At 33.2% G+C, this 15451-nt stretch overlaps 1 protein-coding gene across 2 annotated transcripts in view; it reads right to left on the reverse strand.

Annotated features, from left to right (window-relative positions):
• LRP1B (LDL receptor related protein 1B) overlaps positions 1–15451 on the reverse strand; it is a 1593459-nt gene that overhangs the window by 468950 nt on the left and 1109058 nt on the right. For both annotated transcript variants that reach the window (XM_032479383.1, XM_032479382.1), the window contains exons 33-35: positions 14207–14347; positions 9779–9904; positions 6433–6564 (exon numbers count right to left, since the gene is read on the reverse strand). In XM_032479383.1, coding sequence (XP_032335274.1) covers positions 6433–6564; positions 9779–9904; positions 14207–14347 — 399 coding nt within the window. The remainder of the gene's footprint in view (positions 1–6432; positions 6565–9778; positions 9905–14206; positions 14348–15451) is intronic.

Raw genomic sequence — 15451 nt, forward strand, 5'->3', positions numbered from 1 at the left:
CCTTACTCTTTCAGATGAGGCTGTACCACCAGTCTTCTGCTCCTAAGGTTTGCAGGGGCCATCCTACAGTTTAGTGACCGTATCATCACAGCACCCCCAAACCGTGGGCCCTGGTGTTGCCTATTATCTTTCTCAATCGTAAGTACAATAGAATTTAAATTCTCATTATGAAATTTTTTCAGGGATCTGATGTTGACTGCTTCACGACTGGTTATTCCATTCAAGGCTTATGTAAATTTCAAGGGCAAAAATCCAAATGTGAATCCTTAGTGCAGGATTTAATTTGGGCGTCCCAAAGCAACCAACTCTCTTCTGCATCCATATCTCATTCCCAAACCCAGTTTCTTCATTGTTAAAAACACCGTCTTCCCCAATATATTATTTTGATGATTAAAACTGAATAAATATATAACACTTCCCAAATGTTATTCCTGCAATATGATAAGTGCTTAATAAATATTAAGGGTTTTTGATAATGTTATTTTAATTTCTTCCTCTTTCAAACCTTCTCTTCCTAACACCACCTGTCAGTGATTACTTCCATTTCTAGGCTTTCTACTTTAGCGAAGTCTCTGTTCTAAAAATAATAAGAAATTTATAGAGATAATTAGTTATTTTTTCCTTCCAAGTGCCCCAAAGGAACCACTTCCTGTTTACTGCCTCTGGCTAAGAATAAGGCCAAATGATAAGAAAGCATTAAAGATCAATCCATTGCTTATGACCAGTCCAAAAATCAATTAAATAACTTCCCATCTCCTCTATTAACTAGAAAATTATCTACTTGATTAAAAACTAATGGCCAACAGTCTCAGCTGTTGAATCATAGCTTTTATTTTCTAATGAAAAATAAAAAGGGACTAATATGTCCTTGGTTTTCTTAAAATGAGGGAAATACACTTTTTCAAGGTTAAAGTTACACTCAATATTAATGGTATCAATGTACCTAATCTAAAGGAAGCCTCTGCATGATCATCTGAACTGGCAGCATATCCAGCGCTGAGTTTCCATAAATAAATAGGTGCAGGTCTATTGTCTAAGAGTCACAGTATGAAATAATTTGAAAAACATCTGAAAGATTGACCTATCCATAAAAATACTGTCTTCACATGTCTTTACTGAGAGAATACTATGTCCCAAATAAGCTGACCAAAGATTTTATCATAGTAAGTCATCACTGTGAATCTTCTGGGACTTTTGGTTTCAGGTAACCTACTGAGGAATCCAGATGCCTAATAGAAGCTTCTCTTTCTTACTTTCTTTCTCTCTCTTCCTCCCTCCCCCTGTCCCTTCCTCCATCCCTTCCTTCCTTCCTTTCTGTTTTGAATTTGGAAAATATCCAAAAAGGCTTTGTGAAATATTTCCAGTAATTTGTTTAACCTGTAATGACTTATTCTATGTATGGTGATGGTATTTGTCTCACAGCAGTGTTGGAAAGTTTTTGTTTCCTTGTGATAGTACTTTACATCTTGAAAGATACACTGGACTCGACCATCTACAAATACATACTAACTGTTCACATGATTCGAAAATAGTCCCGAAACAAGTTTGAAATGACAAAGCAATATTGGTTAACTGTCACAAGAATAAAAAGAAATTGTACCAGCCCTAAAAATTCACTTTGTAGCCAAGGAAATGGTTTTCATAAAATTGAAGAAATGTCTCAAAGCAACAGTATTATATTTCTTAAGCTATTGCTGTTACTGACACAAAAAGAGTTCTTTCTGTAATTCTTCTTTGGCCTTGGTTGGTGACAGAGTGATTACTAGAAAAATTCTGTAAAGAGCTGTTTTCTAAGCCTCCAGGCATAGAAAAAAGAGACTCACTTGAGTGCCACCTGCTTCCATTATGAAATGGGCTTAAAGTCACATGATTTGGTAAATAAATCAAAATGAAACACGGCCTTCTACCAGCACAAATTTGCAGAAGTGCAATATAGTTTCATCAGGTAATGCCAAGAATAGTCTAAATAAAATTGTGTTTAAGTGGTTACAAATGCAAGATGGCATAGTGTAAAGAATTAAAAATAGGACACTCCATTACTATACGGCCCCTTGATCTCTCTGGGTTCCAGTTTCCTAATCTATAACGTGAGGAAATCTACTAGATGGTATCCGAATGTTCCTTCTAATTCTAACATTCAAAGACACACGTAAACGTTGTGGGGCTATTAAGGAGCCGGTCTTTCTTGTAAATAGATAACATTCAACTGCGTAAATATGGAAACAATATTTTGTCACATATTTTCCTTCAGCGTTGCTTTTTTTTTTTTTTTAACAGATCTGATTTTTTAGAGCAGTTTTAGATTCACAGCAAAATTAAGCAGGAGTTCCCGTATATCATTTCCTTTCCTACAGTCACAACCTCCTCCACTATCAACATCTCGTACTAGAATGGTACACTTGCTGTAAGTAATGTATCTTCATTGACATGCCCATAGTTTACATTAGGATCTAAAGTTTACATTGGGGTTTACTTTTGGTGTTGCACATTCTATGGGTTTTAACAGATGTATAATGACATGTTTCCTCAGTTTTTTTTTTTTTTATTGTCTTAACAGCCAGATCACTATGAGATTGTGTAAAAAAGCTAGAATATTACCCATAGAGTCAAACAATGACATTCAAGTAATGGAGCTTTGATCTTCTCTTTAAAAAAAAATCCCTACAGATTATCCGTTCGTGCATTACCTCAGAAACCATTCCTTGTTTATCTTTATCCTCCGCAGCAACTTAGCTGTGATGTTCTACACCTAGCAGATAGGAACCCACCTTTGTTAACCCTGAGGTGGAAAACTCAAATTTGAACAAAAAGATGAAAAAAGAATATAAGCTTGAAAATGTCAGTAAACAATCATTCCCTGAGTAGAATGACCTCTATTTAAATAATATCCTATCACATGATTATTATGAAAAAGTCACAAACACCTCCAAGGTGGGAGGGGAGACACTAAATTGAGCATCGCTGACTGAAGATCACAGCACTACCTGGAGCCGTGAGCTATGTTTTGAGGACTTCTCCCCTAAATAAAATATATCTTTCAAAACATCAAATGCAGTATTCATTCATCAGGAGGAATATCACTCAGCAGGCCAAGATTTTCAAAGCTTAGTGCTTTTTTTCCAGTAGAATGGGACTTTTCCAGTGAAGTGATAAGAATGCTTTGAACATTTTAAAATAGCCAGAGGATCTTCTTTCTTCTCTGGAAAGTCTCCAGAATTGCTTCATCTGGTGAAAGAAATCCTTTCACTGTAGAAAACTTTGATTCATTAGAACCCAAACCCAGCAAGATTCAGATCTGTTTATCCTTGTGGAATGGACAGTTCTGGACGTATGTTTAACCCTGCAGATTGTGGTAACGAAATGATATTACATAAATAATGATAGTCATGTTTGACAAGTGTTCCTCCCTCACACCATTTCCTTGCTATGTTAAGAATAAGGGGCAACTGTGCCCTGACATTTTGGCATCTTTACCTTTGACTGATCCTAAAAGTAGAGATTATGTCCCTGAGGTGAACACAATTAATGAAAGAAGAGAAAATAGAATGCCTGCGAAGGCAACTAACAGAGGAAGAACCTTTAATCATGTTATAAAGGCCTCGGTGGGAAAAAAATTAGGGGTTGGCACCAAAAATTGTTTTCCCTGTCTCTCTGGAGCAACCAGTTCTTTTCCCTCCTTCCTCCCTGAAGCAGCTTTACTCAACGAAGTCACAGAGCTTGCATGTTGTCTATAATGATATTATAAATTATGCTGCTGACACATTCTGATCCTGATACACTTTTATAAAACACAATCAATGAAGGAACAGACTGCACAGCAGACAGAAGCACAAAAAGTACACAGAGACATGGCTGAGAATTCTTGATAACGCACCACCAGCACCATCATCTGTGTTTCAGTTGGTTTACTGTCTAAGCACTGTCTGCCAGCCTCCCAGGTTCACAGTTAATGACTTCAAGTGGCTGATGATGTTATTTAATCTTTAATATATCTGCTGATCATTATTATTAGTGGTAAGTTCATCTTCTCTAGAGACATTTACTAACCTATTCCTTCTGTCACCAAGAAGTTAAGAAACAACTATTACTCTATGCAGATAACTGAATAGGAAAAATAGTACCATCAGCAAACAGAAAACAAGATTTTTGCTAGTCAGGAGTTTAAATACAGCTTGCAGGGCATGTTTGTAAATATATACCACATACGCTAATTTCTACAATTTATTACTTTCCATTATTAGATATTGTTACTATTTTCTGAGCACATATGGTTATTAGACACTACACCAAATATTTGCATACATTGATCTAAATATCTCATACCCCCAAAAGTGAAGAAACCAAGCATCAGAAAAATTAAATAATGTAACCAAGCCCATAAAACTAGTAAGTGGTTAAACTGATATTAAAATCCAAGCTGTGTGTTACAAAAGCCTGGTCTCCTCCCACCATTTGTTTTACTGGCACCTGGGTCTCGAGCCCTCTTTGACCTCAAAGCAAGTTTCCTACTGCTTCTTTCTGATTAACAATAGGAACTTTAATAGACTCTTGAACATTCAAATTTCATGTGACTATTCCATATGCTTACATCTTTTTACGTTTATATAATTTCTAAGAACGTAGTTTAAAAATATGTCAGGTATAATATGAAGAACACAAAGCTTTAACTAATAACCAGTAATTGCTGTATTGGAAAAACTGCTTTAATATAAAATAAGTTTATTATAAAATATTAATAATTACTAAGAATTTAGGAACAGGGAAAGTACTATTTTCTGCGAATAAAATTATCACCCCTCATGGCATACTGTAAGAAACTCGACCATTTAAGGGCCAACATAAAACCTCAGAGAATGAATTCAACCCATACAAATAATGAGTGCACTCTTAAGGAACAAGAGATTTACCAATGATCTAATTAGGATATTTGACCAAATTGCTAATTTGATCATTGTATTCAGAAATTTATCAAATACTTTCAAAAATCACTTTGGAGTCTTAAAAAAGTCAACTCTGTGACACCAACTAAAACAAGGGATTATATGTACTTCGTAAAAATATACTCATATATATATAAAATCTTTTCAAGAAGTTCAAGTTTTTCTTAGTTGTGAACCTACTATATCCTATATAATAAAATTCTAAGGAATAATATGCATATAAAGAAGAGGCAGGGTAGATTATACATGGTAGCATAGTGAGCCCTCCACAAATAGTGAAGTTTGATCAAAAACCACACTGATTTTGGCAAAATTAATATATTGCTCAGTAAAATATGCTGTATTTGTTTATATTTCCTTTTGGAAAAAGCCCTTTAAAAAGACACAGGAAATTTGCCTCTATGTGACTCCAAATATTTGATGCAAATAATTTGCTTAAGAAAAGTCATCTTTGAACCATTTGTGAAAATCCCCAGTAATTCATTAATTTCTAGCAAAAAATTTCATTAACACATGATTGAAGACAATGTGTTAGAGCTGATGGACAAAACAGGCGTACTACAAGAAACCCACGTGCTGATGCTCGAAGATTTTTTAATAGATTACAAACCAAAGAACTATCTTTTTAACATTAGATAAAATTAAATCTTCACAAATATTAAAAAAAAAACCCTAGAAGATACATATACATCTTCACCACTGAAACATTAATTCAGAATGTATATGATTTAGTTGGATGAGAGATGGAGAAATTTGTTTTTATAAGTTTAATCCCTCAAGTGTAGAAAAATAAATATGAATATTTATGAGAGAAGCATATCTGATGCTTATGCTATATCTGAATTCACCAATTAGCACAAAAAACTTCTTTACTTCAATAAATTTAAGTTTCTACCATCAATTCCAAATCACACATTTTCACTAGCCACAGCAAAATGATAGTATCCAGTCTGCTTTCTTTCACTGTTTGCTAAAACAAGATAAGGCAAAATTCTGACTTTGAAATGATAGCTACTGTATTCAAAAGTAATGTAAGATGGCTCAGCATTTATGATTGTTCCCATTATTTGAGCTTCATTTGCTACTACCTGTATTAGGATAATCACATCCTGAAAATATTTTAAATAAGATTAGGTTTAAGTACATAATAAATCAAAATGCTCTATATGTTTTTAATATTTATAGTTATATAAAAGTATCATTTGAAAAATAACAAAAAAGGATAAAAATAAAAATGAAGCAACCAAATGCCAATTATGGTATTTTAATGCCCTTGTACTTCAGATGCTGTAAGTTAGGAAAAGTTTACTTAATTTTTTTCAGACAAAACACATTTAAAACAACTTGTGTTAGGCTTAAAAATTCACTCCTAATTTGCTTTCTTATTCCTCATCTTGACTATCAATATACTGATGGAAAGGTTATATTTCCATCATGTTTAATAAATCAAGCAAAAACATCATACATAAATCATAAATGAAAAGCTATTTACCTGCATGGAAATCTATTCCCACAGCAAATGAAGTTCCTGATATAGGCATCAAAGCATCCATTTTGTCGCTTGGTTCCAGAGGTATTCCTCTGATTCCTTCATGAACAGAGTACATAAGAAATGACTCGATACCTAAATTAAAAAAAAAAAAAAAGCCCCAAATAAATATTTAACAATAAAATCATTCCAGTAGCAAAAGCAGGGATCAAGATGGCAGAGTAGAGAAAAAAGACTCGGAACTCACTTCCTCCCATGGGTACACCAAAATTACAACTACTTACAGGGCAACTGTCTTTGAGAACAATCTGAAGGCTAACAGAAAAGATTTTCCACAAATAAGAGTATAAAGAAGGAGCTACAAGAAGATGTGTAGGAGGGGCAAAGACATGGTCTAATCAGGACACACACACCCAGGCCAGTGACCCACAAACAGGAGAGAAGTCACAACCACAGAGGTCCTACCTGAGGAGTGAGGGGCACAAGCCCCACACAGGCCTCCCCAGTCTGAGGGTCCTGCACTGGAAAGATGGGTTCCAGAAAGTTGGGCTTTGAAAACCAGTTGGACATATGTTTGGGAAAACCAGTTTGGACATATAGGAAATAGGCTCCTCTCTTAGGGAGTGCACACAAAATCTCACATATTCCAAATTCCAGCTCAGAGACAGTAGTTTGAAAGCTGCCTCGGTCAGATTCACTTGCTGATCTTGGAGAGCGTCCCGGAGAGGCGGGAGGCAGCTGGAAAGCCTCCTGGGGCTTGAGACACTGGCAGTAGCCACTTTTGGAATCTTGGGATCCTTCTCAACTATTCCAAACAAATTTAAGAGGAAGAAACACCTCCAAGTTCATTCTATGAGGACAGAATCACCCTAATTCCAAAACCAGACAGAGATGCCACAAAAAAGAAAATGACAGGCCATTATCACTGATGAATATAGATGTAAAAATCCTCAACAAGTATTATCAAACAAATTCAACAGCACATTGAAAGGATCATAAACCATGATCAAATAGTATTTATGCCAGGGATGCGAGGATGATTTTGTATCCAAACAAAACAAAAAACCAAAACAAAACAAAACAAAAAATTCTTCCAACAATCCAATTAAAAAATGGACAGAGAATCTGAATAAACATTTCTCCAAAGACATACAGATGGCCAAAAGGTACATGAAAAGGTGCTCAACATCACTAATCATCATGAAAATGAAAATCAAAACCACAATGAAATATTACATCACACCTGTCAGAATGGCTAGTATCAAAAAGACAAATACCAAATGTTGATGAGGACGTGGACAAAGGGAAATCCTTATGCACTGTTGGTGGGATTAAACTGATACCACCCTATGAAAAACAGTATAGAGTTTCCTCAAAAATTTAAAAACAGAACTACAAAATGAGCGAGCAATGTCACATCTGGGTACTTATGTGAAGAAAACAAAAACACTAACTTGAAAAATTATATGCACCTCTATGTTCATTGTAGCATTATTTACAATAGCCAAGATACAGAAGGAATGTAAGGATCCACAGATAGATAAACGGATAAAGAAAATATTATACACACACACACACATATACATTCAGATGCATACATACACAATGGAATATTAGCCAAAAAAAAAGGTTAAGAAAGAGTGAATCTTGCCACTTGTGACACGGATGGATCTAGAGAATACTACGCTAAGTGAAGTAAATCAGACAGAGAAAAGTCAAATACCATATGATTTCACTTACATGTAGAATCTTAAAAACAAACTAAACAAACAAAACAAAAACAGATTCATAAATACAGAGAACTAACAGGTTGTTGCCAGAAGGTGGTGGGGTGGAGGGTGGTGGTTGAAATAAGTTACACGAATTAAGAGGTATAACCTTCTGGTTATAAAATAAATACGTCATGGGGATGTATTACCGTATGGGGAATACTGTCAAAGGTACTGAATAGCTTTGTATGGAGACAGTTAGTTATTAGATTTGTTGTGATCATTTTGCAATTATTTAAATGTCAAATCACTATTTTGTATACCCGAAACTCACATACTATTGTATGTCAACTATATTTCAATAAACCAATAAATGAATAAAAATCATTCCATTAGCATTATTTCTAACAATCTTAATTTCTTTCATAAAAATATTTCTTAGCCTTTTTTATATATCGCAAACTACACTTCTGACTAATTGAAAGGTAAGTAAATGAGTAGCTCTCATATTTGAGAACCTTCTGGAGGACTGGTTGATAATGTCAATTTCTAAAAATTCCCAGAAAGTGATGATGCTAACAGTTTAGGAACCAAACTTTCATAAATGCTAAGATAGGTAATTCTTGGAAGCAGACCTAGCCATAGAACTAAAATTCACTCCTCTTCTCTAAATCCAAAACACCTCTTTGCTTAAGTACGATAATAAGCTTTGATTTTAGATATGATTTTAGATAACTGTATCACTGTATTTTATAATAGTTAGACTTCTTAAATCATTTTGAACACAAAAAACACACCAAATGCTTATTTTTTCCTAATATCTTGCTTTTCCAGCAGCAAAAGTCTGTCCTAAAACAAGCATATCTATCTATGCTGACTACTGTAAGTCTGCACACTGAGGTTTATAAATGTTTCTAATATATTAGAAAGTGTTTATATAGACATAAAATTGCCACATAAACATTTGATTTAAAATAAAAGATGATAATATTGACATATAAATTTCTCATATAAGACTGAAAGTTAAAAAAAAATTTAAGCTATGATTACTGGATAGAAAGAGCATTCAAGAACCAAAGCTCTCAGAAGTAGTCTATAAATAAGAAATAGGAAAACAGATTTTTTTTAGGTTCCAGTTCTTATGCAGTGCTCTTCTCTTTCAGTTAAGCACTCCTGAGAACTAATATCTTCTCTGGCACTGGCTCTTAAATACTTGAAAGAAAGTAAATACAACCAAATTCAAATTGGAAGGTAATTGCAAGCAATCAACCACTGTTTTTACTTCAACTTTTGCCTGTTGAAGTTCAAGGCAGCGTCTACTGGATTTGGTTAAAGGTTTGATAATAAACTGTAGTTCCTAAAAATAACTAAAAAATTAGGAAGTTTTAGGAGAATGTGATACATAAATTATTTCAGGTACATTAAAAATCACACACATATGAGATCAAGTAGTGTACTGTTGTCCTAATAACAAGCTAATGTTATTTGTTTACTCATTTTTTTAACATTTTTTATTGATTTATAATCATTTTACAATGTTGTGTCAAATTTGTTTCTCATTTTTAACTGACTTTAGTTGCCTAAAATCTGCCTGGATGAAGTAAATGCATCAGAACTAAGATTTGTCAAAAACCTCATACCTTGACATGACATGCGGTTCTTTTGGAGATAATATCCCACTGTACACATACAGGTCCTTGTAGTTTCAGATGTTGGTAGACAAAGCTGAGAACATCCACCATTATTTAGTTGGCAGGAATTGCTGCCTGCATAGAAGAAAAACAAACAAACAAAAAGAAAAATGAAATTCAAGAAAACTAAAGAGAACACCACTCAACATCAATAATTAGAATAAATATTTATGCTATTGTTAATTTATAAATACAGCCATTTCATACTGGTTAGTATCACATTTTAAATTCTCTGAAATAATCTGAAGTAGCAGATTACGGTTGAAGTCTGTCCTTCCAAAAGAATACATGTCATAGTAATTACAGACAACAATACTATAATTAATGTACAGTGTCAATTCAACTTTGAATACAATTTGAATACAATTCAAAGTTGCTAAGAGATTAGATCTTAATTGTTCCCACAGAAAAAAGAAATGATAATTATGTGATAATAGCTAGCACTATAGTGGCAATCATATTGCAATATATTAATGCATCAAATCAACACATACTTACTCTTAAACTTACAAAATGTTATCTGTCAATTATATCTCAATAAAAATAAATTACAAAAAATAAATAATTCTTTAAGGAAAGGAAGATGCATGAGAGGGTTGAGAGTTACAGAAAAGCAAAAGGAAACTGGCGCGTCAGAATCTGGTCATAGGCTTCTATAATATTTTACATCACAGAAACCAGGAGATTTCTTTTTTGACTTCTAAATTTCACTTCCACTCTACAGTTACCATCTTTTCAAGAATACTTTATCCAAATGTATCAAATAAGTACCTGTTGAATTATATTACTGACTCAACTCAAAGAATATGCCACTTGAAGTAAGAAGGTACATATATGCATATAAATATATATATAAATACGTGTATATACACACACACACACATGTATATATATACAATTATTTTTTTCAAAGCAAGGAAATACATTTTGCCATTCCAAGGAACATAATTCTCCCAAAATAGATTTAAAAAACACCCATAGGAGTCATCTATTTAACTGGCATATTAATTTTCTTTATGCCTGAGTAGTAGCAATGACAAATGTTAGTCAGGTAATCACAAGTATGTATTCTACAAGACGTTCTATTGAATTTACTAGGCCCCATGTGCTAATTAAAGATGGTGGCATAAAGTTAAGTAATTTACAATCTTATCCAACAAGTTCATTAAATATCTCATTTTTACAACATTTTTATTATTCTAGGACATGCAGTGCCATTTACTGGATGTTCAGACTCTGATATGAAGTGCAGTAAATCAAGTGAGAATTACAAAGCACGATGAAAGCTATATATCAATAGTGCTCTATGGAAAATTCAAAATTCCAATGTAGCTCATTATTTCTCATCTGCTGAATTCAAGACAGTCTGATGGGATTTAATTGTTGAATCGAACCTGTCACAAGCTCTGTCATTTTTGAAGTGTGAAACATACTCACCTGGAGAGATTTCTCATCAGGAAATCTACCACATTCTCTGCTCATTTCCTATAAACGCCAGTTGTTCTTATGTAGGTCCACATACGAGAATGTGAGTTGCCCTGAACTTTTGAAATGTTTACCTTTATCTCTTACTTAAACTAATGGAGATTAACTGATTTATTCCCCCTTTATCCAAGCTGATTTAGAATTCAGATCTATGATTATTTTAATAATGAGACCATTATATTTACAGATCTACAGTAATTCTTTACTGACCAAGTTCATATTTCATTTTATAGAAAGCATGTGAGTGCATATCAACACACTGCCAAATCTATAGAGATATGCAGTTGGATACAGATTTATTTCAACTACCACTGAAGACTGAAAACCTGGGAAGAGATTGACAAGTGATGCTTAATTATAAAGTCTGAAGTAGGGAAAACAAGGGAATTGAAGAAGTAAAGAAAAATGGATTAGAGAATGAATGATTTATAAAAGCAAGAGAAAAGGAGGGGTTATATAACCGTGCTAATATAAAAAATTTGTGAAAAAAAGAAGAAAAAGGAGCTTCCGAGACTGTGCATGTATTTTGAAACATAATTGTAACAATAGAAATATAGTGCATTATATTTTTAAATAATCAAATTAACTATGTTATCAATTGTGTTGTACAACAATATCACATCATTTGTTTAATCCCTAAGGGAAAATGACAGTGAAAAAGAAAAACTAAACTAAACTAAACTAAAATAAAATGAGTCATTATTTTAAGAAGTATTTTTGCCTATTAAATATAGATTTGATGTAGAAAAATATTAGAATGATTTTTAAAAAGTGATAACTTAGGTAGTGACTAGGACATTAGAAATACTGGCTTGGCTTAATATTTTGTAATAACATTGATGTTCAAACTTCATTCCTTAATTTTCTAGTGAAACTAGAAAGTCCACTTGACTAACGAGAAGTCTCAGCTCTCTGGTGATCTATGTCAAAAATGATAAATGAAGTGGCTAATTGTACTTTGAAATCCAAAGTGGTAGTAATGTTAACACCTTAAATAGCCCTAAATTGCTCATATTTCATACTAATGAAGCTTTTAAGCTACCTGCTGTGACTCTGTTAATGGGATTGTCTTTCATACAGATGCTTTTATCAGCATAGTTTTCTAGTGAAAACAGTATTCGCCCTGCATTTTAAACTTAGTCATGTTATACCATTAATTTCTAAGTGCCCGACATCATTGTCAGTTTGGTGATACTTTCACAGTGTGAAGAAACCTCAACTGTACCTGTGGGATCAAACCCTTAAAGGAGAGGGGAATCCTGTTAACATGAACAATGTCAGTCAAGCATAATATACAAAATGTTTTCTCCAAGAAACTTTATTGGAACTGTATCTGGAAAAATTCGACATATTGTATTACTTTATAATTTCAAAGTATGTTTGTTCACATTTTGAAGGAGTGAATATATATGTACATTTTTTTAAGAAAACGTTTGTAAATGTAATCTTTCTCTTTGTTGTTTTCTGTAATGTGTGCTTTCAGATATAATCAAATTCTGTATGGACTATGAACCAAAGTTTATCAGAGTACTGTTAAGTTTTTACAGTTAACAAATACATTGTATTGAAATCTACAAAAATGCCATATTTTATTTAGTACCAGTGTTTTATTCCCAATTATATCATGTATTTTCCATGACATGAATGCCAGTAAACTTATTTATTTTGATACAGAAAATTTTCTATTACATAATTCCTAGTGGAAATACCTCTGTTCATCATTATAGACAATGACCAAAAAAAAAAATATGTCAGAGAACAAATACAGATTTATGTGTAAGTGTTTGAGTGTCAGGGCCTTCCCAACCATGAAAGGATCCCAGTAATCAGTTCAGATTATTTTACGAAGCAATTCTTTACTCTTTAAAAAAAATTTTTTTTTTTTTTTTTTTCATGAAAAAGCTATACATGTCCTGCTTCTCCTGGCAAGAAAGATTCCAGACCAAAATCTGGCCCATCTGCCTTTTCAGGAAAGAAAACCTTGAATCTGGTCTTCATTTTGTCTCTTGATGTGCAGGTACAGTTCTCAGTTAGGATCTCCAATAAGTCCTGCCTGTTTGGCTGTTGTCACCTGTCTTCAGAATTAGTGATCCCGTTGGTTCACAATTCTTATCTCTATGCTTATTGGCATTGGTCTACATGCCCAAATCCTTTAGATAAGAATCCTTTTAAGTTTTTTTGAAATTATTTCCTAAGAAAAAAATGGATCTGAAGTGAAGGATTTTCATGGCAGAGGTTAAAATGAAAGAGTAGAATACAGAAGAAAAAAAAAAAAAAAAACTCCTAGGAAGGGAGTTCTGCCGATGTCATGGATCATGAACCAAAAACTAAGAAAAGACGAGCAGGTGTGGGGCTGTACTGGCTGGCATCTCTAATTGCCATTTGGGCAACGTGACAAGTCCACCTATGTAAACCATCTGTTAGTTCTCTCACTCCATTTCACTGCACACCATTTGGACAAGCAAAAACAAAAAAGCAAAATGCTTAGAGCCAAACAACGTAGGGCTTCTTGGTTGTGAAATTCTTGCATCAACATAGTCCATTTGAAGTCCCCACTTAATTCAATTTCTGGACTTAATTATACATTAAATGTATTTTGCTGGGATTTTTTTCTTCTTATTATATTTTTAAATTGAGAACTCGATCACACCTCTTTGAAGACCTGACAAATTAAGATTCCTTGGGCAGCTTTGCTAATGTTTTGAAAGCTCATTATACATCTCATGTTAAAGGCATTTCTTCTACAGTATTAAGCACAAGTTGCCTCCCCCCAGCTTTTTCTTATTAGGAGCAAAACTAGGAAACTTCAGTTGTTGAATTGAGAAAATAACACGAAAAAAAAGAACATTATATATTCAAAATGCGGCACAAATTCACTACCGTGTGACTTACCTTGCTGTGCTTCTTTATCATACACCTTCATATGAACAACCCCAGAAGTCTTATTTCTTAGAACCGTGGGGTTTCTTCCATCTCTTTTGCTGCAGGTTCCAAGCTGAGCTAAATTCTGGTCTGCCCACCACAGTTTCTTATCTATAAAAAATGAAAAGGTTTTTTTTATGAAAAAGATAATCATCTTATTAAATAATAATAAAGAGCTATTAAACTATAATGCTTTCTGATTTCTTTTGTTAAATTCCCAAACCCCGTTTCTAAGGGAAAAGCAAAATCTCTCTTACTTTTAAAAATGTAAACCACAGTGCATTCTATTGTTTAAATGTTCCTTCTCTCACTCCAATTAGAGATTCTTGACATTCACTTTTCTTTTTCTTAAAAAGACAGATGATATACATAAAATTACATTGCAAATAAATATGGGATATAGATTTTATTATTTGCATACTTAACCATGATCATAGAAGCACTGTACTATATTTTATATAATCCTACAAAATATCTAAACAACATCCTCAAAAAAGATTGTTCTCTAAGTTTTGTTTAAACTGTGTAAACTTTTAATCACTGGTACTCTCCATTACTGGATTCTTCACGGTTATAGTAATCTGTTTTATTTTTTGTACAGTTTATGCTTCTTTCTCCAAAATTGTATTAATGTACATTATCAACTTGTACTGAGTGTTAATTTTCTAGTAGAGATTCTGCAGTGTGTCACAGATTAAAAAAAAATAGGTAGCGAGAATTCTAGTGAAAATTATACACTTATTATTATATGATGTCAAATTGTCATAGCAAAACTATAAGGATGCTATTATCACTTTTTATTTCATAGATGAAGATCCTGAGATTCATAGAAATTAACTATCTTAATCTAATTTACATATACGGTCTTCCTATCTCCAAAACTTGTGTTCTCCTAAGACCCCATGCTGAGTGAATTAAAATATTTAAGGTAATGAAATAATTTCAAGTAAAGGTCATAATTTTAGAGGTTTTGAACAATTTAGGCTTTTCAACAGAAATCTAATTAAAGACAACTAAGACCACATCAATTTCCACTTAGAAGTAAAAATAAGGTTATTGAACTCAGTGAAGAAAACCATGTAGTCTCTACTTTCAAAGTACAATTATTCTCATTCAAATGCCATGATGTTTTGGCTGAACCAAAGCCTAGTTTCAGGTACTGCAAGAACAATAATAACATAGACATTAACAATAACCATGCTTTTCTAAATCTGA

Source organism: Camelus ferus, chromosome 5 (genome assembly GCF_009834535.1).
Source record: "Camelus ferus isolate YT-003-E chromosome 5, BCGSAC_Cfer_1.0, whole genome shotgun sequence".
Taxonomy (NCBI): Eukaryota; Metazoa; Chordata; class Mammalia; order Artiodactyla; family Camelidae; genus Camelus; species Camelus ferus.